The sequence below is a fragment of the Cydia amplana genome, chromosome 4, assembly GCF_948474715.1.
Source record: "Cydia amplana chromosome 4, ilCydAmpl1.1, whole genome shotgun sequence".
NCBI lineage: Eukaryota > Metazoa > Arthropoda > Insecta > Lepidoptera > Tortricidae > Cydia > Cydia amplana.
In genome coordinates this window covers 13812227-13835873 of record NC_086072.1, presented here as the reverse complement: position 1 = coordinate 13835873, position 23647 = coordinate 13812227, and the positions used below count along the sequence as shown (strand labels likewise).

Sequence of the window (23647 nt, the reverse complement as noted above, 5' to 3'; positions counted from 1 at the left end):
ATCATGTGATTAAGTATATAGGTACTTTGATTATACACATATTTGGGTTATTTTGTTCTAATAATAATTGTGTTGTGATTATTTATTTTTAATTTTGTATTTGTTTTGATAATGAGACTTGCGAGCGGGTAAATACAAATAATTTAAACGCATTGTTTTTGACACTTTACTTAGGTTTACTACCTAGTTTTATTTCACAGAAATGAAAAAGTTAAAAAATCGCTGGAAAACCCGCGAGTTTTTGTGAGCGCGGTTAGTTATGTTAATCGGCTAAAATCTGTATTAGGTAGGTACCTACCTAATGTTCCATATTTTCGGGATATTGAAGCGAATCCTTACTTGCCCTCGACGAGTCACGAGTTGCCAAATTTGCACGTACATTCAGTTGCAGAGAAAAGGTAGGTACTTCCCTGCAATAGAAGTTTATATGCAACGGTGCTAAGCGAATAGTACTTATTGCTGACTATGCATAAGCGTAGGTAAATTTTATTAAGCAAAACGTGGGACGCAAATACACTTTGGACAAAGAACTTGGACAAGTGGAATACCACCCTAGGCGCGGTGTTCAGCGCATACCTAACCTCCCGCCATCTTGAAGACTTTGTACAGTTGGTGCAGTTGGGAAGCGCTACTTTCGTTTGCTATATAAAAGCCAAAGCGATTTCGATCGACATATACAGGCATATTATGGCGCCTGTGTCATAGTCATATATCTGGCGACATCGCGCGATTTATCACACACACTTGTCTCCTTCTAAGAGCTCAGCTCTAGTCTTTTTCAGAGGCCGAAATTGCCCTCCTATTAATGTGTTTTTTCGTTCTCAAATCATCCCGGTCCATAGTAATGTAAAATTTCTAGGTGTTATCTTTGATTCCAAATTATCATGGATCGAACATATTAAAAGTTCAATTGGAAAGTGTGAAAAAAATTTAAATATAATCCGGGCCCTATCTGGCTCCTGGTGGGGAGCCCACCCATATTCTCTGAAATTATTATATAACGCCTTAGTCAGGTCTCTTCTCGATTTCGGTTCTATTATAATTGAGCCGTGTCGCAAAAAAGATCTTAAGAAACTAGATAGGATCCAATCTAAAGCCCTCAGAATAGTTACCGGTGCCATGAGATCTTCCCCCATTAGAGCGCTTCAAGTAGAATGCGCTGATCCCCCCTTAAAGATTCGTCGTCAGTATCTAGCTGATAGATATTTATTCCGTGTTGCTCAATTAGAAAACCACCCTATCTTCCCAAAGCTTCAAATATTACAATCGCATGTTGATGTGAATCGGTTATGGCTGAGAAGACCAAAACCAAATCTTGTTACCAGTCTAGTTAGATTAAATAATATTGAGGTTCCCTTAACTAAATTCTCTAAGATCCCCATTTATACAGTTCCTTTCGAGGCCCTCACGTTCCAGCAGAAATCAGTGAACATTGGCGTCAACCGTAGTTCGACTGACGTCAATGACAGATTCCTGTCTTCAGTAAGAACTAAGTGGCAGGAATGGGATTTACTCTTCTCGGATGCTTCAAAATCTAACAATAGTTTAGTTGGATGTGCCTTCATTCATGATAATTTGATGACAACCCGCAAATTTCAACTTCCCTCAGTTTGCTCTATCTTCACCGGAGAATGCGTAGCCATTTTGAAAGCAGTTAAATATATAATAGAACTCAAGGTGCCCAAATCGGTAATCTTTTCTGATAGTTTAAGCTCGATCCAGGCCATTACCTGTAATTCTATCAAAAATTGCTCAAAAGCCCCTATAATTTGCCTAATTAAAGAAGCTCTTTTTTCTTGCCACTTGTTAAATTTAGAAGTACAGTTATCATGGATTCCAAGCCACAAAGGAATCCACGGTAACGAAAAAGCAGATGAAGCTGCCAAAGAGGCGGCTACAAATGGTAGTAGGTCCTTTTTTAAATGCTTCAGTAAGGACTTGGACGTAGTTTCGTCATCAAAGCTACTTTCTGTTTGGTCGGATCTTTGGGTTTCTAATAACAAATTACAATTCTTTCAAATTCAAAAAAATATTTATCGTAAACCTTGGTTTTATAAACATAGGTTCAAAAAAAAAGTAACAAGTGTTCTGATTCGCCTTAGAATGGGTCATGTGTGCTCTCCGGAGTTTCTATTTAGAATTAATGTAAAAGGTAGCCCGGAATGCCAATGTGGGTATGGTGTAGGTACAATTGAACATATATTTTTCGAATGTCCGTTGAACCGTCTTTCTTTATACGATCTCTTGATAAAATTCAAAGTCTGCCTCCCCTGTAATGTCAAATCTCTTCTGGCTAGTTCTGAACCCAATGTATTAAAACTGTTGGCATATTTTATTGATAAAAATAATATAAGTCTATAAATATTTCTTATGTATGTTCAGCTATATATGTGTTTATTGCTAATGTTATATTATTAAAACTATTTTTATAAGTGTATAATTCTCTAAATTCAAACTTCTGGGCTAAATCATATTAGGTGCACTCCTCAGTTTGTCCTTATATTATAACTAAACTTGACATTGGCAAAGTGCCCTGGCAGCAAAAGCCATTCTAACAAAAAAAAAAAAAAAAAAAAAAAAAGTATATAGGTACTTTGATTATACACATATTTGGGTTATTTTGTTCTAATAATAATTGTGTTGTGATTATTTATTTTTAATTTTGTATTTGTTTTGATAATGAGACTTGCGAGCGGGTAAATACAAATAATTTAAACGCATTGTTTTTGACACTTTACTTAGGTTTACTACCTAGTTTTATTTCACAGAAATGAAAAAGTTAAAAAATCGCTGGAAAACCCGCGAGTTTTTGTGAGCGCGGTTAGTTATGTTAATCGGCTAAAATCTGTATTAGGTAGGTACCTACCTAATGTTCCATATTTTCGGGATATTGAAGCGAATCCTTACTTGCCCTCGACGAGTCACGAGTTGCCAAATTTGCACGTACATTCAGTTGCAGAGAAAAGGTAGGTACTTCCCTGCAATAGAAGTTTATATGCAACGGTGCTAAGCGAATAGTACTTATTGCTGACTATGCATAAGCGTAGGTAAATTTTATTAAGCAAAACGTGGGACGCAAATACACTTTGGACAAAGAACTTGGACAAGTGGAATACCACCCTAGGCGCGGTGTTCAGCGCATACCTAACCTCCCGCCATCTTGAAGACTTTGTACAGTTGGTGCAGTTGGGAAGCGCTACTTTCGTTTGCTATATAAAAGCCAAAGCGATTTCGATCGACATATACAGGCATATTATGGCGCCTGTGTCATAGTCATATATCTGGCGACATCGCGCGATTTATCACACACACTCGCATAATGTAGGTTTATAGTAGCTATTCATATTAGTACGAACCTAACCTAGAGTCTGTTCGGAAAGAGAAGAGTCGTGGAATGTAATATTGGGCCCCATACATTCCACGACTCATCTCTTTCCGCACAGACTCTAACTATGTAAAATTCTGAAATTCATCTAAAACTACAGAAGACAAACGTGCGATAGCTGCGGAAACTTCAGAAATGCGGAATTTAAAAAAATCACAGTATTGAAAGACTCTGGTATCGCTCTTTACCGATATTTGCCACAAATGGAGGATGTAAGTTTAACACATTACCTATTGGTTAAAGTTAATACAATGCATGCTGTAAGTTACAATTACAATAGTTCAAAAAATAAAGTCGAATGTGTATATACTATCCCAAATATGTATGTAGGTACCTATGTTGCTGGCGCCGGCCCAGATCTACAACATTAGTTTTTGCTCTGAACGCCTTGATGTTACAGACTCTCTCTCCTATAGTACGGCCCTTCTGAGGTGAACTTTTCGCTTCAAACCTTAATCTTCCAAACAAAGGCCATTGTCTCTATTATCGCAAAGCCAAGTGCTCCAGACTTAGCACGCGCCAGTACAACATTCATATTGAAAAACAACCGGTATCGTCATAGTATTAAGGTTCAAATTTAATGTCACTGATATTCTAGATATTACGTTTTGGTAGTGTAGGACGATAGACCGCCCCGAAGCGATACGGCACTCATATTATTTTGATACTTAGTGTAGTGTTAAAAATGAAACACGGTTATTTATGATAAAGCGTTGTATATTTGTTATATAACAAAATCTAAGGTAATAATGTAAATTTAACATTAATAAGTTTCAACAATCAAAAATAATATATTACAAGTGAAAATGATTTTTGTTGCAAATAAAGTTGGGATAGCAAGAAAAAGACAGCTAAATTAGTCGTTATTCAACTCTCTCTGTCGCACTAAAATCCAAACAGTATGCAATCATAATCCAGGGTCACGTAAGCAGGTCGTCAAGTTTTTAACAATATCGGGCAGAGTACTTATATAAATAATTCGAAGCACACGGTTACGATATTAGAAACCGACTAAAGCCTGATATTCGCTAAATTATAAAATAATGTGCCCCACTTCTCATGCACACGGATCTTGGACACCGCTCTTCTTATAAACCTATTGTATTTAGGTATGGAAAACAATAGTGGTCAGGTCGCAAATCCTTATCAGTGTTTTTAATGTCACTATGCGTCGGCATCACATCAGAGGTGTTAATTTCACAGTATTTTTAAGATAAAAAAAAATAACAATGCTTGCAGCTTCATCTTTGTAAATTATTACATTTACCACCGCAAGCTAATAATTTAAATAAAACAATATAATAAATAACCACGTTTCATTTTTAACACCACACTAAGTATCAAAATAATATGAGTGCCGTATCGCTTCGGGGCGGTCTATCGTCCTACACTACCAAAACGTAATATCTAGAATATCAGTGACATGAAATTTGAACCTTAATACTATGACGATACCGGTTGTTTTTCAAAATGAATGTTGTACTGGCACGTGCTAAGTCCGGAGCTCGCTGTTTTGCGATAATAGAGACAATGGCCTTTGTTTGAAAGATTAAGGTTTGAAGCGAAAAGTTCACCTCAGAAGGGCCGTACTATACTAATTGTTATGAGCAGGAGCGACTGTTTTACAGTGGCCTTGACTGCTGTTTTGCACACAGGTTATGCGAGAATCTTACGCTTAAATTTATTTTGATTTGCAGGAAGCAAAATTAGGCACTGAAACTGGAGAAGTTCTTATTCTACGTAACACTCGAGATGTTGACCTCAAAATAGAAGAATTGACTACGGAAACAGGTAAGTTTACGATTTAAGGGGCTACCTGCGATTTTCATCGATTTTTGACAAGTTTTGAATTGTATCTCCTACTTTTGCACCACAGATAGATCTTTTATATCAATTTTTGTCGACCGAATTTTGAAAGAAATGAATGATTTGTTTTTTTTTAATTATTTCAAAAAAACACTTTTTTCGTAGGTATATAGTTTGCCGTGAAGGATATACGAAATCTACATATTTGGGTTCGTCTTTGACGTCTCGAAAATCGTGTCGAGGATTTTAATTTTAAACGAACGAAATCAAAGTTGAACAATTTTAGGCCAAAAAACTGGTTTTCTGGCCATAACAGAAAACCAGTTTTTTGGCCTAAAATTGTTCAACTTTGATGCCAAATATCTCGAAGACTATGAACTTTGAAGTAAATATGGGATACTATATTGCTTAAAGCCGTTGCTGTTAATATGATAAGCTACAAAAACATTAGAAAACAAGGGATTCAGATCGAAGGTCATTGGCGTGGGGGATCCCCTTAAGGCTATCACTGCTGCCCTGCTGCCACTCAGTGTTGGGCAAAAAGTAATTAAATTAAAATTAACAATTGCAATTACAAAATGTAATTTTAACAAATAATTTCCATTACATGTAGAAAGTAATCGCGCATTCGATTAACGATTACAATTACAAAGTGTAATTATTAATTACATCTTTAATTACATTTGAAATTAAAATTTTAAATTAATTACTTTTCTCAATTACAATTACTTTTATTGGATGCAAATTTTCAATCATCTTTATTTCCAAAATCAGATGCAAATTTTGAATGAACTTTAAATTTGTCAATCGTGCATTATTGACAATGTTTTTATATAAAAAAAATGCAAATGAGTATTCTTGCAAGAATTTGTACAAGGGAAAATAATGTAATAAGAAATCCAAGCATTTTTTTATAAAGAGACCTCACGTTTTCTAACAGTGAACGAAACTAAGAAAAAATACCTACCACATGACATGAGTAGATACTTTTTCTCGGTTTCGTTAAACATAAACCTTCACTCCGCACATTAAAATAGTGAGTATATTTAACGAAATAGAAAAATAACAAAGTCACAAAGTAGCCGAAAATACCTCGCGTAATTTGTGCACAACCCCTATCCAGGTAAGAGTGGCTTTTTAAAAAGTTTTTCTTTATAATTACTCCAAGTAAATTTGTTCATCTTTGCAAATGAATAAAAAGCTAGGTTAACGAAAAGTAATCGAATAATTTAATTACGAATTAATGTAAACGCAATTGCAGAAAACACAGCAAATTGAATTACATGTAATCAAATTTCCATGTAACTAAATTACAAAAAAAAATATTACATGTAATTCAATTAGTAATTAATTACGCCCAACGCTGAGTGGCAGCAATGAAATATTTAAATAGTTGTTTGTGTTTCTGTATTCTTTTATTGAGGGGTGCAATAAAGAGTATTTGTATTGTATTATATATTTACCTACCTCTTATTATATTAATTTTATTTTTTATGGGATATCTAAAGTAGGTAATCTGTGTTTATGTGTATTTTTGCGACAGACAAGAAAACAATCACCTGCCCGCGGTGTATAAAAATGATTGAACGTGCAAAAAGTTTGATTAAGGATCTTCCGCCCGCTAAAATTCACGAAGTTGCAGGCGTCTGCGACCACTGCTATCAAAAAGAATTATTTCCCTGTCCCTGTTGCGACGAAGTCGTTAATAAATTTTTAAAGTTCTGTTTAGAAGAGGAACGTAAAACACAAGAGTATAGAAAACAATATAAGTCGTGGCTTTCTAAAACTCAACTATCACTTAAAAAATCTGTGTCAAATATAAAAGATGGTAGGCTAGAGTCTCAAGCGCCTGTGTCCAGATATATTCCCACTATGAGCCCAGGTCAAGAACCTGCCCCTTTTGCAATTTATGATAAACCCAGGTTTGAAAATGAACGTGAACTATTTCATGAACAAAAGCATTCTTTTCTTCACATCTCCGAAGAAGAAAAACAAAGAGTCAAAGGTGAAAGTGAACTTGACAGGGAAAAGAAGAAACGTCAAGCGGAAGAAAATGTAGCGAAGGCATTAAAATCAGTGTCGTTCGACGCTTTATCTATAAGAGATATGCAACCTACCCTAATTAAGGTAAAAGGTATTAAAGTTATATCAACGATTGAAAAAGATAAACCATCTACACCAATAATTGAAGAACATATCCAATCCCAACCAACAATGGAACAAGATATCGAAACTACAAAAGTGATGCAAAAAATGATTATACCTAAACCAGAGATTGAAACATACAGCAAACCATTGACTGAAAAATATACCAAACCCCAATCAACGATGGAAAAAAAAGTAAAACTTAAGTCAATAATGAAGAAAGGGGCCGTTAAGAAACCACCTCGTGAAGTTTTTCCGGAAGATGACACGACGCCTCAGAGAAAAAGGAAATTGCAAGGTTCTATAGCTCCTACGACAAAACCGTCTTTTGGATCAATTATCAAGACCCTGAGTGAACCAAATGTCAGTAACTTTAGTTATACTTTTCCTCGTGACAAAACTGTAACCAGGAACCAATTGAAGGGTCATGTTAGTTCTTCAGAACTAATTAAAAGTACACAAGACATGCTTGATGAACGAAAAGAGACGGAAAGAAAGAAAAAGGAAGAAACTGGAAGAAAACTAGAAGAAGAACAGAAACAAAAAACTGCAGAAAAGACAATGCAAATAGTGGAAGAAAGTAAAAAACTAGAGGAAGGGAGGCTATTAGATGAAGAAAGAAAAAAACGAGAGGAAGGGAGGGATATTAAATCCGAGGAAAGAATAGTCAAAGAATCAGATCAATCAGCAAGAAGAAGAAAACAAGATGGCAAGGAAGCAATGGATGCTTCTAAAAAAGAACTTTCTAAACAAGAAAAGGAATTGAGAGCCAGAAAAGACGAAAAAGAGCAAAAAATTGATCAAGGACAAACGAAAATTAAGCAAAGGGACGAAAAGCAACGCGATGCTGAAGGAACGTCAGCTTTAAAAAAACTAGGTGCCAAACAAGCGAAAGATAAATCAGAAGAAGAAAAATTGAGAAAGCAACAACAGAAAGACGTAGGACTGGCAGAAAAAAGAGCCACACAAAAAGAACAAGAAAAATTGAGAAAGCAACAAGAGAAAGAAGCATCACTGGGAAAAAAAAGAGCCCAAGAAGTCGAAAAAGATAAAGATAGAGACAGAAAAGGCGAAAAAGAGAAAAAAATTGACCAAGAACAAGAGAAAATTAAGCAAAGGGGCGAAAAGAAACGCGATGCTGAAGCAAAGTCAGCTTTAAAAGAACATGTCGCTAAACAAGCGAGAGATAAATCAGAAGAAGAAAAATTGCGAAAGCAACAACAGAAAGACGTAGGACTGGCAGAAAAAAGACCTCAAGGAGCCGAAAAAGTAATAGAAGCCACACAAAAACAAACTACAGAAATAAAACAAGCTAAGCTACTAAGTGAATTAAAGGTACGTGATGATAAAAAAGTAGGTAATAAAACTGATAAAGATGACACACTAGGGAAAGGTGAAAAAAGGGAAACAACTGCTAAAGACCAAAAAGGACTGGCAGAAAAAAGAGCCACACAAAAAGAACAAGAAAAGTTGAGAAAGCAACAAGAGAAAGAAGCATCACTGGGAAAAAAAAGAGCCCAAGAAGTCGAAAAAGATAAAGATAGAGACAGAAAAGGCGAAAAAGAGAAAAAAATTGACCAAGAACAAGAGAAAATTAAGCAAAGGGGCGAAAAGAAACGCGATGCTGAAGCAAAGTCAGCTTTAGAAGACCATGTCGGTAAACAAGCGAGAGATAAATCAGAAGAAGAAAAATTGCGAAAGCAACAACAGAAAGACGTAGGACTGGCAGAAAAAAGACCTCAAGGAGCCGAAAAAGTAATAGAAGCCACACAAAAACCGACTACAGAAATAAAACAAGCTAAGCTACTAAGTGAATTAAAGGTACGTGATGATAAAAAAGTAGGTAATAAAACTGATAAAGATGACACACTAGGGAAAGGTGAAAAAAGGGAAACAACTGCTAAAGACCAAAAAGCGAATGGTGACGCGATGGCACTTTTGAGGGAACAGCTTTTTAAGCAAAAGCAGCAAGAATTAGAAAAAGAGAAAATCAGAAAAGAACAAGAAAAAGAAAAGGAACTCCTTGCTAAGAAACTCAAAGAATTGGAAAGTAAGAAAGAAGCGAAAATGGCTGTGATAAAAGCACCTGTTCTAAAAACTGCACATGAAGATTCGGTTGATGAAATAATTATTGACTCTACTGAGTTACGAAAGCACGATGAAGTGACGGATATTATTTTAGGCCAGAAAATATATAAGGTTAAATGTGCTAAGAAAACTGAAGACAAAACACTGATCTTAGAATCAGAACAACCTCAGAAACCGGGGCAATATTCAGAGCAAATAACTGCTATACAGGAACCTGAACTGCATAAACATGAACCTGAACTAAAACAAAGATTTACTCAACAAAAACCTGGTCAACCAACGCTCACGCAATCCCAACAAAAGTCATCGACAAGTGGAAATGAGAAGACGAAGGTGAGATTTCTTATTACCTACTGCTTTAAACTTTTTGAACCGCAAGTGTGACACGTCTCATAGCCGTTTATACCCGCGTGCGACCGGCGAGCCGAGCCACGAGACGTGAGTGTACTTAATCGGTGGGTTCGTGGCTCGGCTCGCGCTCACCGGGTTCGCGTGGAGGAGCGGTTTTAAGGCCCCCATTCACACTCCTACATGTAGTCCGGCTCGCAGGACTACGGAGTAGGATATAGCTCACACACCTCCTACATTCTAGTTCGCCTTGCAGGACTACGGAGCAAGAAATAGCTCACACGCGATACTGTTTTGCCGTCCATCATCAGTACTGCTTCGTTTCTCATAAGTGTCGGTTTACTTACTCTTGAAAATGTTACGTGCAATAAAAAAAAATAGCAGAAGCTATGTATTTTCTTGTTGGATAAAAATAAAAAGAGTGTGGGAAAAGAAACTGCTAAAAATTCGCCAGAGAGCGTCATATTTCTTAAGTATTGGTAATAATTGTTGCAATGCCTATTCTTCCATTGTTTGTTGGAGTAATTGGGTGATTTTTGGTCCGACAAACAACGATTTTCTTTATAAATTTCAAAAAAATGGCGCGCACTGTTGTCATACGTCAAACACGGCAGTCCGCAACGTAGGACGACAGGGTTGGACACACAATCCTGCGCGGCGGACTACATCGGTGGGCGGGGCTTGCAGGATTTGTAGGACCCAAGACGCATCCTACTTGGGTGTTGTAGGACGGCACGTAGTCCGCGACCCCCATACACAATCCTACCCAATGAGGCGGACTACAAGGTAGGAGTGTGAATGGGGGGCTTTAGGGCACACGGAGGACGGGACGCGCGCTTGCTGTTTAGGTACATTCGCGTTCGGCTTTCATTCGATTACAAACCTTTATACCGTGCCGTTTGTGTTTAAAACCAATTAGCTCGACGAGCTTTCGCTTGCCGAGCGAGACACGATACGAACCGCGAGCCGAGCCACGAGCCGCGAGTGTAAATCGGCTATCACAGACTTAAGCCCCCCAGACTTAAGCCGGCGATGGTCCATTGTGTACTGGGGCCTTAACCCCAGTACACAATGGGCCATCGCCGGCCACTCCAAGGGACGCAGCCATGCGGTAGAATGAGATAACAATATCACTTGCTCCGTCTAACGCATAAATGCGTCCCTTGGAGTGGCCGGCGATGGCGCATTGTGTACTGGGGCCTTTAAAAAAGCGTTTAAATGACACAAATGCTAGTGTCCGACCGAAGGTTCGGTTTCGGTTTCGGCCAAAAAATCATGTTTCGGCCGTAGTTTCGGTTTCGGCCAAAATACGGCCGAACCTTTCGGCCGGGCCGAAACATATGCAATGGTACTTCGTTCTATGAAACTAAACTATGTGACAAAGACCAAAAGTTGTGGAACAAGTAGGACAACAATATTAATACATATACTGATTTATGTATACAGAAATTAATCGGTTTATTATTAAACACAAAACACAATTCCACTAATGAACGGTCGACGCAGTCTTAAGAGGCTGTCAATACCTAAAACGCGCACACTGTCTAATTGTATCGTAGTAAATGAGATAGCACTGTCGCATGTTACTGGGCCTGGCCAAGGGAATAATAAGAAAACTCATCATCTTCCTCGCGTTATCCCAGCATTTTGGCCAAGGCTCATGGGAGCATGGGGTCCACTTGACAATTAATCCCAAGAATTGGCGTCGGCACTAGTTTTTACGAAAGCGACTGCCATCAGGCTGACCTTCCAATCCAGAGGGTAAACTAGGCTTTATCGGGCTAATCCGGCTTCCTCAATGGTAAATATCAAATGATATTTCCTACATAAGTTCCTAAAAACTCATTGGTACGAGCCGGGGTTTTGTAGTGTTTGTACCTGCGACCTTTGGATTGAAAGCCGCACGCTCTTACTCGCCGCTAGGCCTGTGCGCTGGTGCGCTCAAGGGAATAATAAGTAAACTATTGAAATAAAAATAAATGTGGATTATTTGTGTAATATTACTCGTTAGCGGTTTAGGTATAAGTAAATGTTTTGACAAATTGATTTTAATTTAAAACACATAAGTCAAGAAATAAAGAAAACCGTTTAATGGTGATTTTAAGACCAATCTTTGCAATTATTTTCTATCGAGCCGATGTCGTTCAATCATGTATCGAGTGCGGTCACGGTCTTAAAATATAATAAATATTAACATAGGTATAAATATTTTTTTTGCTTTACTAAATCAAATAGTTTTTCTTAAAAGGGGCTACCTGCGGTTTTCATCGATTTTTGACAAGTTTTGAATCGTATCTCCAACTTTTGCACTACAGATAGATTTTTATAAGACAAACGGCTATCGGTTCTTCAATCTTTATGTCCATTATTGTCTACCGGATTTTGAAAGAAATTGATACTATTTTATGTTTTTTTTAAACATTGTCTAAAAGAACACTTTTTAGGGTTAATGGCAAAAAACGGAACCCTTATAGATTCGTCATGTCTGTCTGTCTGTCTGTCTGTCCGTCTGTCTGTCCGTCTGTCTGTCCGTCCGTATGTCACAGCCACTTTTCTCCGAAACTATAAGAACTATACTGTTGAAACTTGGTAAGTAGATGTATTCTGTGAACCGCATTAAGATTTTCACACAAAAATAGAAAAAAAACAATTAATTTTTGGGGTTCCCCATACTTCGAACTGAAACTCAAAATTTTTTTTTTCATCAAACCCATACGTGTGGGGTATCTATGGATAGGTCTTCAAAAATGATATTGAGGTTCCTAATATCATTTTTTTCTAAACTGAATAGTTTGCGCGAGAGACACTTCCAAAGTGGTAAAATGTGTGTCCCCCCCCCCCTAACTTCTAAAATAAGAGAATGATAAAACTAAAAAAAATATATGATGTACATTACCATGTAAACTTCCACCGAAAATTGGTTTGAACGAGATCTAGCAAGTAGTTTTTTTTTAATACGTCATAAATCGCCTAAATACGGAACCCTTCATGGGCGAGTCCGACTCGCACTTGGCCGCTTTTTTTTCGTATCTAGATTGCTGTGAAGGATATTACTTATACGGAATCTACATATTTGGGTTCGTTTTTGACGTGTCGTAAGACATGTCTAGGGTTTTAATTTTAAACGAATTAACACAAAAATTATGGCCAGAAAACCAGTTTATTGGCCTTAAATTGTTCAAAGTCAAAGTCAAAATATACTTTATTCATGTAGGCCTAGCAACAAGCACTTATGAATCGTAACATACTTATAAATTATCTTAAGCTAATTATCAGAGCAATTTATTGACGTTATTATTCCATAATAATATTGGATATTACAAATAAAATTTAACACAAATTTAAGAATTTCACAAAAGGATCGTCAAACATGAAAAAAAATTGTATAAAAAATACTAGTCTAGAATGTTTCTAGAATAAAATCTAAATGTCAAATAAATAAATAAAAAACACAAAAGAAGTAAAAACATCGGAATATCAATTTCCTCATCATTAATCAAATATACCTAATAAATAAATAATCATTTCGAATAACAATTAATCCTACGTTGTTTTATCATTCATGTAGTCTTGTGTGGTATAATACGCTTTAGAAATAAGTTTACGCTTTACATAATTCTTTAATTTATTAATAGATAATTCAACTTTCATGCCAAATATTTCGAAGACAATGAACTTTGAAGTAAATATGGAATACTATATTGCTTAAAGCCGTTGCTGTTAATATGATATTGATAAGCTACAAAAAACATAAGAAAACTAAGGAATTCAGATCGAAGGTCATTGGCGTGGCGGAGCCCCTTAAGTAACATCAATTTCAAGGACATTGGGTGTTGACAGCCCCTTAATATGATTTTAATAGCGGTTTTATGACATGACATTTTTCCAACGATTTTAACAAGTTTTCAAAAGTTTCGGTTTCGGTTTCGGTTTCGGCCGAAACTAGAGCCAAAGCCGAACATTCGGTTTCGGTTTCGGCAAAAAAACTTGTTTCGGTCGGACACTAACAAATGCACACATGAGTATTCACACGATGGCGGTGGCGCTTTTTATCAAGCGTTTTTGTTGGATTTTCGCTCGCTCGTTTGTAGGAGGCAGGAGGCCTAACATAACTTTGGATAAAAAAAACAACGGGTTGCACTCCGGGAGTGCCGACAGAAGTGAAAACTCAATGACTAGTCCAAAATGTCTGCAGCACTATGTATACAATTATAAAGGAGGATGGGTCAATACCCATCCTCCTTTCTATTGAAAAACTTTAGTTCCGAAATTGCTGGCCAGTGAGCTTAAATTTGTAGCGTTAATTGTTTAAAATTCGAATAGAAATTGTAAAGTTACCTTGCAGACCTCGCATCTAAATAGGTCATGATATTTTGAGTTTTATTCACCAGTACTAGAGTTCACTTTTATTAGTGATTTCATCAAGATGTAGCTTTATTGAATTATATTTGAGTGATATAAAGTTAGAATGTAACTGTGAGAGATCCTCGTATTTCAGCCCGTAGGTACAAGATTAGAACCTTTTTCATGTAGAGTCAGACCAAGAAAAGTCTGCAGCGGATTTGATAGCCCACGCAGTGTAAGCTGTGCAAGTGTTATTTTAAACGTCAAACTTCTATGAAATTATGACGTATAAATAACACTTGCACTGCGTGGGCTATCAAATCCGCTGCAGTCTTTTATTGGTCCGACTCTAATGTCATTGAGTTTTTCTTTATTGATTTAAATGCCATATAAACCTTACGGTCACGTGATCGCCTTACGCTGTCTCGAGTTTATCATTTTTTCCCCACCTCAAAAAGTGCCCAGCGCCGCTAAAGAAGTTTTCACTTCAAAAATGTATGAATGCCTGCTTTCAAGTGACAATTTATAGAATAAGGAAGCCCTAAATTATATGAAAATGATATACATATAACTTGCCCTAGTTGCTAAGCAGGAAGAAATATAGATTAGATTGGACCTGGGTATCCGACCCTTTCCCCTCCCTTTTTGGGGGTAGGCACGGTACGATCTCGTAGCTACTGGGCCAAATCAGCTTTGTTTGACCCTAGGAACAATCGTGCCAAGCGGCATCGCCTGAGTCAAAAGTGCATACCTAATAGTCCTAATACTCACTGCACTCACTTAGCACAAGCTCAATTTCAAAAAAATCTAAATTTTGAATGCCTTTATTTCGGAAACTATTCAATCTACAGAGACAGTTCTAATCTCGTATTGTAGAAAATTTAGTCTTCTTTAAAAAACTTATAAGGAAGGTTCTATCAAAAGCTAGTCCTTTAGGGTTAGAGTCGCCCAAAACTAAAAAAAAATCCGAAATTTTCGCGGTTTTTTCGATTTTTTACGAAGTTGCGTTCGGCGGTCGAGGTCACAAACTTGGATTATTCATTGGGCCAACATTATAACTAAGTCTGCAAAAAATCAGAACTAACGGATTTGGCGCAAAAGAGCCCCGTTACAAAATTCGACAATTTTACTGGATTACTTGAATCTATGGTGACAGGTGAATACGCCTCTATCATGCCTCTATATCTATACTAAATTCTCTTTGATTGATGTACCTATAGAAAACCTTATGCTTACCTTAACCTAAATATGATATACAAACTTGCGATGTCGATGGCGTTAACTTGACACTTGATTAATCTTATTTAAAAAAAAATTGTATTGGTAAATTTACGGATTTTTAATATTTTATGAAGCGAGTACTAATTATCTTTTTCTTAAACATTTTGCATCTCGTATTGGGTTTGGTGGTACCTACTAAACAGTATAAGTTCCGCGCAGTTTAGCGTAGGGTATATAGAAAATCTAATTTTCGTAAAGTGTTTCTAGCGGTAAAATGTCCAAAAGCAAGAAACCTGTTAGTATAGTACCTAGTAGTATCCTTCGTAATGAACTTAGAAATATAACGTTTATGTAGCCCCCTCCACAGTCCACACGGAGGGGGCTTGTCACCCAAAGGCAGCTGGCTCACCGCCGACGATCCGAAGATAAGATATCATCATCATCATCATCATCATCAGGCTATAGTAGTCCACTGCTGGACATAGCCCTCCCCTAAAGAGCGCCATAGCGCCCTGTCCTCAGCTTGCCGCATCCAGCATCTGCCTGCAGTCTTTCGCAGATCGTCATCCCACCTGATCGGAGGGCGTCCTACACTACGTTTGCCGAGTCGCGGTCTCCAACTCTCCACTCAAGAACACGTTTACCCCAGTGGTTGTCGGTTCTTCGTGCGATATGGCCAGCCCACTGCCACTTCAGCTTGCTAATTCTTTGAGCTATGTCGATAACTTTGGTTCTCTGTCGGATGTATTCGTTACGAATCTTATCCTTCAGAGAAACTCCGAGCATAGCTCTCTCCATAGCTCGCTGAGCGATTTTGAACTGGTGGACCAACCCTATCGCGAGTGTCCATATATGTCTCGGCTCCGTAGGTCATGACGGGTAGGACGCACTTATTGAAAACTTTTGTTTTCAAACATTGCGGTATGGATGACGAGAAGACTCGGCGTAGTTTCCCAAACGCTGCCCAGCCCAGCTGGATCCTCCTCTTGGCCTCCTTCTCGAAATTGTTTTTACCTAACTGCAGAATCTGCCCGAGGTACGTGTATTCGGAAACGATTTCAAGAAGGTAACCATTTACGACTATCGGTATTGGATCAATGTGGCCATTGATCATGACTTTGGTTTTATCCAAATTCATGCCAAGACCGATGCGTCGCGAGGCCACAGCTAGGCCGTCCAGCATCCGGTTCAGCTCCTCTAGCGACTCCGCCATTACGTCTATGTCATCTGCGAATCGTAGGTGTGAGATGTAGTCGCCGTTTATGTTAATGCCCTTACCTTTCCAGTCCAGCGTCTTAAACATATCTTCCAACGCGCTTGTGAACAGTTTCGGGGATAAGAAACAACGCGCGCGCTTGTGAACAGTTTCGGGGAGTTTCGGGGGGAAGATAAGATATAAGCAAATGAAATTAATGATGCGATGACATTGCGATGAGCGATTTTTTAATTTGCGCGTCTATGTAAAAATGTTTTTAAATAGTTATTTGTTATACAAGGGGGCAAAGTTGTTGTTTAACCGCTCGTGCTAATATTGATACCCGAGTAAGCGAAAGATTACAAAATTGAACCACGAGCGTAGCGAGTGGTCCGAAAAATGGAATCTTGAGCGTTGCGAGGGTTTCAAAGCACGAGCGTTAAACAAAGTTTGCCCCCGAGTGAAACACAAAAGTTTTCACCACACCAACCCGAAGCAAATATTAAATGTAAAAAATCAATCAAACTCAAACCAAATCAATTCCAAATGAATGTTATTAAATATTTATCATCCCAAATCATCATTTAAAAGTCATTTCTACCAGCAAACATAGGAAAACAACTCAAAATTTGCATTTGATTACTTTGCCTCACATGTGAATAAAATGCAACTTTGCTATCAGTTTTTGATGTGCAAAGTAAGCCTTTCCGTGCTGGTGTGGTGAAAATATATATCTAGTTTGTCACTGGCAGTGTGGTTAGTCGCCTAGCTATCACAGATTAATGTTTTACTGTTCTTTTTTCACAAATTGTACTTTTCTCGCGCGAGAAAATTACTTATCGTGCACTATTAGTCGATATGAGAATAATAGCCCCCTGTTCACAAATTGTAGGTACCTTGCTACGTCCTTCACCTTTTAAGTTTTTCACTTTTTTCAGTCCTCTGACTCCGAAGGTGCTAAAGGTGTAATAACGTATACTTTATCCGATCGCCAGTTCATCGAAAATGGCTGGACTATGCTGCCCACGGAGAAAGTAGTTAGAAAGGTATATATAATAAAGTTGAGGAAGGACTACTCAGTCTACATCGTATGAACATATACGGGTATGTTCATTAGGGCAGAATAACCCAGCGGACTATATATGTACGTGTACGAGGTACGAGGTACTCGGTAGGGTGTGCTCCCGGTACTGGTTTTCTATACAAATACAGTACCGGAACCGGGAATTCCCGGTTCTCGCCATTCAAACTCAGTACCAGGAGCAATCCCTAGTACTCGGGTACGGCCGGGTTTTTGTACCGTGTAGAGTGAGTCACCTTTAAAATTGGAAATTAACATGTAGAACTCGTAGTTTCTCATTACATGTAGTCATTATTTACCCATAAAATAATTATATTTTTAGATGAACGTTTATCGCATGAGGCCAGCCAAGCCTGAGTTCGACTGGTTTGAGCACCATAAAAACAAAGGAGAGCTGTCATACGACTCCGGTGAAAAGTTAGCAGAGTTTGACGACAACGGGCGCGGTCGCTGGTACTACAGGACTGGCGAATTAGCGCTGGATTATTACGACGCCGAAGGTTAACAACCACTATACAAAAAAAAATCAATAGAATAATCTTAAATAGAAAAAAAACCGACTTCTCTAACTACAAACCTAACCCACTTAACGGCGCTTATACTTTATGTATCTAAAGTCTATTTTTTTATTCCGTAGACTGAAATGACAGTTAATAGTATCCCGAACCGAACCGAATAAAAAAATAGACTTTATCTATATATATAAATGCAAGTGTCCTGACTGACTGACTGATTCTTCAACGCAGAGCCGAATCTACAAAAGCTACAAAAGTTGAAATTTGCGCAGTAGGTTGTATTTATAAAGTGTACAAGAGATAAGAAGCGATTTTGAAAAATTCAACCCCTAAGGGGGTTAAAAAGGGGATGAAAGGGTGTATGGGGTACAAGTTTTATTTTTAGCTAGGAATTCGAAACTTTGTAAAAGTGTATAATATTAAAAAACAAGAAAACTAATTTCAGCGTTTTTGAAAATTCATCCCCCAAGGTGGTGAAAAAGGGGTTGAAAGTTTTTATGGAGATCGAAAAAAAATTTGAGTGCGGGACTTGAAACTTTGTTTATGGGCATATTATTAAAATACAAGAAAAGTAATTTCAGCGTTTTTAAAAATTCATCCCCTAACAGGGTTAAAAAGGGGTTGAAAGATGGAATCCATTACAAATTCTTTGAAACTTCTTATAAACGCGTAACATGAAATAAAAAAATAACATTAATAGAACATTATTAAAAATTCAACCCCTAAGGGGGTTAACAAGGGGATGAAAGTTTGTGTTGGGGTTCAAATTTTATTGTAAGCTAGGAACTTGAGACTTTGTAAAAAGATTGTAATGTGGTAAATGTCCACTTTTAGTGTTTAGCAGTAACGCTTGGGTTTACTGCGACATAAACGCATATTGGTTGTGTCAGCGCAACCTAACGTGTATAAAACAATAGGCATTTAGAGAATAAACGTTCAGAATGTTCTTATACTAGCACACATAAGGTGTTTGACTTCCACTAACTCCTCACCCGACTCTGCTCGTCAATATACTTGCCATAGAAGAAACTTATAATATCTGATGGCGACCCAGACCAGTGCATGAACCAACAAGGAACTAACTACTAAGAAAAAAAAAGAAGAACCACTTTTTCAACACCAATCCACGCAGTCAGAACCAACCAGCTTATCAAGAATCAAGAAACAACCTGAGAAGAACCAACCAATATCAAAAAACGGAAACCGCGTTAAGAAAAAAAAAATTAAGAAGAGCGAAGAGCGCTGTCCAGGGTATCCCGGCTCGCAAATCAAGAGGTGTCCAGGGTTATTCCGGCGCATTTCAAGAGGAGTCCAGGGTTATCCCGGCCCACTAACATCGTCGTAAGCAGAGCCAGCCATACGAAGCGTCAAGCGAGCGCCACATGGAGGTGCCAGCTCGCCAGAGAATTCGTTGCCTGGCCTAATTTTAAGTTATTTCTTGTTATCATCAGCGATTTTTTTGTCACAATTTGCCGCCCCTAATATCTCGCCGCCCTAGGCTCGTGCCTACTGTGCCTTATGGGAAATCCGCCACTGCCTTTTTGAGATTTGAAAGTCGGTTAAAAAATAATTTTATTATAAATACGAGTAGTATAATGTCCCTTTCGTATCAGTCGCCGCTGCTGAACGGAGTGAACGGACGCCTTTCCTCAAACAAGAATCTGCGCTGCTGTTATCGTCCAAGTAAAGGGCCTAATATTTATGGGGGTCGTCTTCTAATATTCCTTTACATTAGCAAAGCTTATTCAAAGTGTTATTAAACGATCGAGTACCCGTTTAGGTAAGAAGGTATTTAATACTTGGGGGTGCACCAAAAAATTGCATAGCCATTTTATGAACGAATTCATCTGAAAAGACTTGAAGCTTAATATACCTAATTACCTAGTTACGTTACTTTCAGAAACCAATGCTGGCCAGAGATTTGTTGTCTACAGCACCGGCCAACCCGATGAACGGGGCAGATCCAGACCGCGGACTCTTCTAGCAACCTTCGACTACTCAGGGAACGGCATCGTGTTTGACCACACTGGCAAAATACGGTAGGTACTTAGTTACTCCTTTGAAGCTTACATGAGCTGGATTTATGTACAGTCGAACTTTATGTACATTTGACATTCTCCAACCAAAGGGTATAGCCGGGTAAGCATGGCCAAACTGCCCTTAGCGAAAAAAACAATTTCCTTTTACTGGATTATTAACCTATGTATATGTAGTGCTTTCACCAAATATTAAGCCTGAAATGCTTCAGATTTAAAAAAAAAATGCAAAAAAAGAAAAATCATTATTATTTTATTACAGCCAAAGTACTAATCCGATTTCTTTGTAATTTGGGTATGTTGTATATACAATTAAGGTCGCTTTCTGAAAAAAATAATATTGAATTATCTCTTAAAATAATAGTAAAAAATTTAGATGAAAATTTTCAGTGAAATAAAAAAAATACGTGCGAGATAGCGACAGTTACCAAATTTACATATTTTATGTAGAATTTAATAATGTTTAACATATATTTTTTTCAAAAATTAAAATCGGGATTAACAGTGTGAAAAACTCGAATTTGTAACATCCCATAATACTCTCTCTTCATACAAGTAAAGCTAAGTAGTCATAAACGAATGAAGTATATTGTGAACGCAGTCTTTACGAATTTGAATTTAGATTGTGACGTATTTTATTCATCAAAGGAACAGACATTTTTCAATCGTTAACGCTCTGTATAAAATTCTTGCCTATTTTCCTGTTCCCGCGCTTTTTTTAGGGTTCCGTAGCTAAATGGCAAAAAACGGAACCCTTATAGATTCGTCATGTCTTTCTGTCTGTCCGTCTGTCTGTCCGTCCGTATGTCACAGCCACTTTTCTCCGAAACTATAAGAACTATACTGTTGAAACTTGGTAAGTAGATGTATTCTGTGAACCGCATTAAGATTTTCACACAAAAATAGAAAAAAAAACATTAAATTTTTGGGGTTCCCCATACTTCGAACTGAAACTCAAAAAATTTTTTTTCATCAAACCCATACGTGTGGGGTATCTATGGATAGGTCTTCAAAAATGATATTGAGGTTTCTAATATCATTTTTTTCTAAACTGAATAGTTTGCGCGAGAGACACTTCCAAAGTGGTACTATGAGTGTGTCCCCCCCCCTGTAACTTCTAAAATAAGAGAATGATAAAACTAAAAAAAATATATGATGTACATTACCATGTAACCTTCCACCGAAAATTGGTTTGAACGAGATCTAGTAAGTAGTTTTTTTTTATACGTCATAAATCGCCTAAATACTGAACCCTTCATGGGCGAGTCCGACTCGCACTTGGCCGCTTTTTAAATCTCTGAATGCCGTTCGCCCTAGCCGCATACAGCCACGGAGTTTAAGGTCCGCGCTCAGCGAAATAAGTCGCGTTCTAAATTCAAATTGCGTTGGGAATATAACTTTCTAGTATAACGTAAGGTATGTTCGACTAAGATCGGACACCGGATAAGATCGTATGATTCAAATTTCTGCCTGTTGCGGGGCTTTTTTTCAATGCTGGCAAGGTGATGCAATGCGCTGTTTTGTCCCGGGCATTGCATCACCTTGCCAGCATTAAAAAAAAGCCCCGCAACAGGCAGAAATTTGAATCATACGATCTTACCCGGTGTCCGATCTTAGTCGAACTCACCAAGTTATTTTGTATGAAGAGAAGGTATTATGGGATGTTACAAATTCGAGTTTTTAACACTGTTAATCCCGATTTTAATTTTTGAAAAAAATATATGTTAAACATTATTAAATTCTACATGAAATATGTAAATTTGATAACTGTCGCTATCTCGCATGTATTTTTTTTATTTTTCTGAAAATTTTCATCTAAATTTTTTACTATTATTTTAAGAGATAATTCAATATTATTTTTTTCAGAAAGCGACCTTAATTGTATATACAACATACCCAAATTACAAAGAAATCGGATTAGTACTTTGGCTGTAATAAAATAAAAATTATTTTTCTTTTTTTGCATTTTTTTTTAAATCTGAAGCATTTAAGGCTTAATATTTGGTGAAAGCACTACATATACATAGGTTAATAATCCAGTAAAAGGAAATTGTTTTTTTCGCTAAGGGCATTTGGCCATGCTTACCCGGCTATACCCTTTACTTGAACCGCAAATTGCTAAATAATCTATTTCCTCGACCGTACTTAGGTACATTTGCGCCATCAGGCCAGCCAGCGGCTGCATAGCTCTGATGGTATCTGGATCTTTTGCCAAGATGATAATTGATAAATAACCAGGTCGATGTTAAGTGGTGAGATAAACGCTGTCAGCATGGCGCTACCCCATTCTACTCTAAAAGATTAGGTGCTTAACTACATTATAAGAGAGATATATTAAATCCCTTATTGAACATGCACTATCTATAAAATATTATCTTTGGACAACTTAATTGTAACAACCTCAAGCACATACCTAAATATCTGGGGGCACGGCAGTGCCCCCGCCAAGTCGAGCAAAACAAAGATATGTATATCCTGCATTCCCTAACTGTATGAGCATTACAAACATATTAGAACAACGTACAGTCACCATTAGGTATCAGAGCGGCCGAGGTATTCAAAAATATCTGAACATCACTGTAATGCCTGTTCACTGTTCAGAATGTTTGTGAGCACCTTGGCCGCTCCGATATAACTGATGGCGACTGTACTAAAACCAGATTAATTTCAGGTTAAAGTATAACCAAACCGAAGGAGTAGTTCTCGATCGAACCATAGGCCCCGTGTCTCATTGGAAGTGGCACACACTGAATGACCCCCCCGTCTTGCAGCAAGTCATGATAGAAACCCAAATGCCATATAAAGATCCCACTATCCTAGCAATGGGTGACAAAAATGCAGACGCTAAGCGACCAGACAATGAGGAAATGTTAGCCATAGAGTTCGAAAACTTTCTGAAGGAGAAGCGTCAAAAGCTAACGCAATCATTCAAGCCGTTTCAAATTAAAATGAAAGCTATGAAAATAAATGAATATTTTTCACTTCGCGTCTTAGACCAAGCATCGATATATTTGTTGTTTAGAGATGGTACTACAAATTTAAAGCTGAATATTGGTATGTTGTTGGACCATAAGGAGATCGTGGACACGGATACGGCGGAGATAGGCGAAGTGTCGAATACATTGGATAAATTGCCGGCTTGTACGGACAGTATAGCAGAATTGCAGAAGGCCGTGGCAAAAGCGCAAGCGCAGGAGCGATTCCGTGTGCGCCACGAGATACGTTTGAAACCTCCCCAGCCGACCGCCAGCGCAGATGCGCTGCGCACCGGCTGCTCGCGCCCATTGCGCACACCCGTTGTGCATGCATCTTTATCGTCATGTGACAAAATGACCCCTAAACGCTTTAAGCCCTCATCAAGTTGCAATTTGTATTACAGTACACAGTTTCTTTAATTATGTATGTTGATGATTTATAGGTATTTCATTTAATTATATTTAAACTAACTAAATAATACATACATATTAGTTTTACTTGGTTTTA

At 37.7% G+C, this 23647-nt stretch overlaps 2 protein-coding genes across 4 annotated transcripts in view; both read left to right on the top strand.

Annotated features, from left to right (window-relative positions):
- LOC134647253 (aspartyl/asparaginyl beta-hydroxylase) overlaps nucleotides 1-1859 on the top strand; it is a 48221-nt gene extending 46362 nt beyond the window's left edge. For all 3 annotated transcript variants that reach the window (XM_063501525.1, XM_063501526.1, XM_063501527.1), the window contains one exon: nucleotides 1850-1859. The gene's annotated coding sequence lies outside the window, so the exon portion shown is untranslated. The remainder of the gene's footprint in view (nucleotides 1-1849) is intronic.
- A 1631-nt stretch (nucleotides 1860-3490) lies between these two features.
- On the top strand, nucleotides 3491-23561 carry LOC134647527 (trichohyalin-like). The gene is made up of 7 exons (XM_063501877.1): nucleotides 3491-3601; nucleotides 5087-5176; nucleotides 6735-9757; nucleotides 17471-17578; nucleotides 17936-18113; nucleotides 20029-20167; nucleotides 22836-23561. The coding sequence occupies exons 1-7, from the start codon at nucleotides 3589-3591 to the stop codon at nucleotides 23557-23559; spliced, it is 4275 nt and encodes a 1424-aa protein (XP_063357947.1). The 5' UTR covers nucleotides 3491-3588; the 3' UTR covers nucleotides 23560-23561.
- Nucleotides 23562-23647: the final 86 nt, after the last annotated feature.

Bases quoted from the DNA above. Each gene is read 5' to 3' on its own strand.
- LOC134647527 (XM_063501877.1), top strand. The intron at 9,758-17,470 runs GTGAGATTTCTT...CACTTTTTTCAG, and splicing joins GTGGAAATGAGAAGACGAAG to TCCTCTGACTCCGAAGGTGC. The intron at 20,168-22,835 runs GTAGGTACTTAG...GATTAATTTCAG, and splicing joins GACCACACTGGCAAAATACG to GTTAAAGTATAACCAAACCG.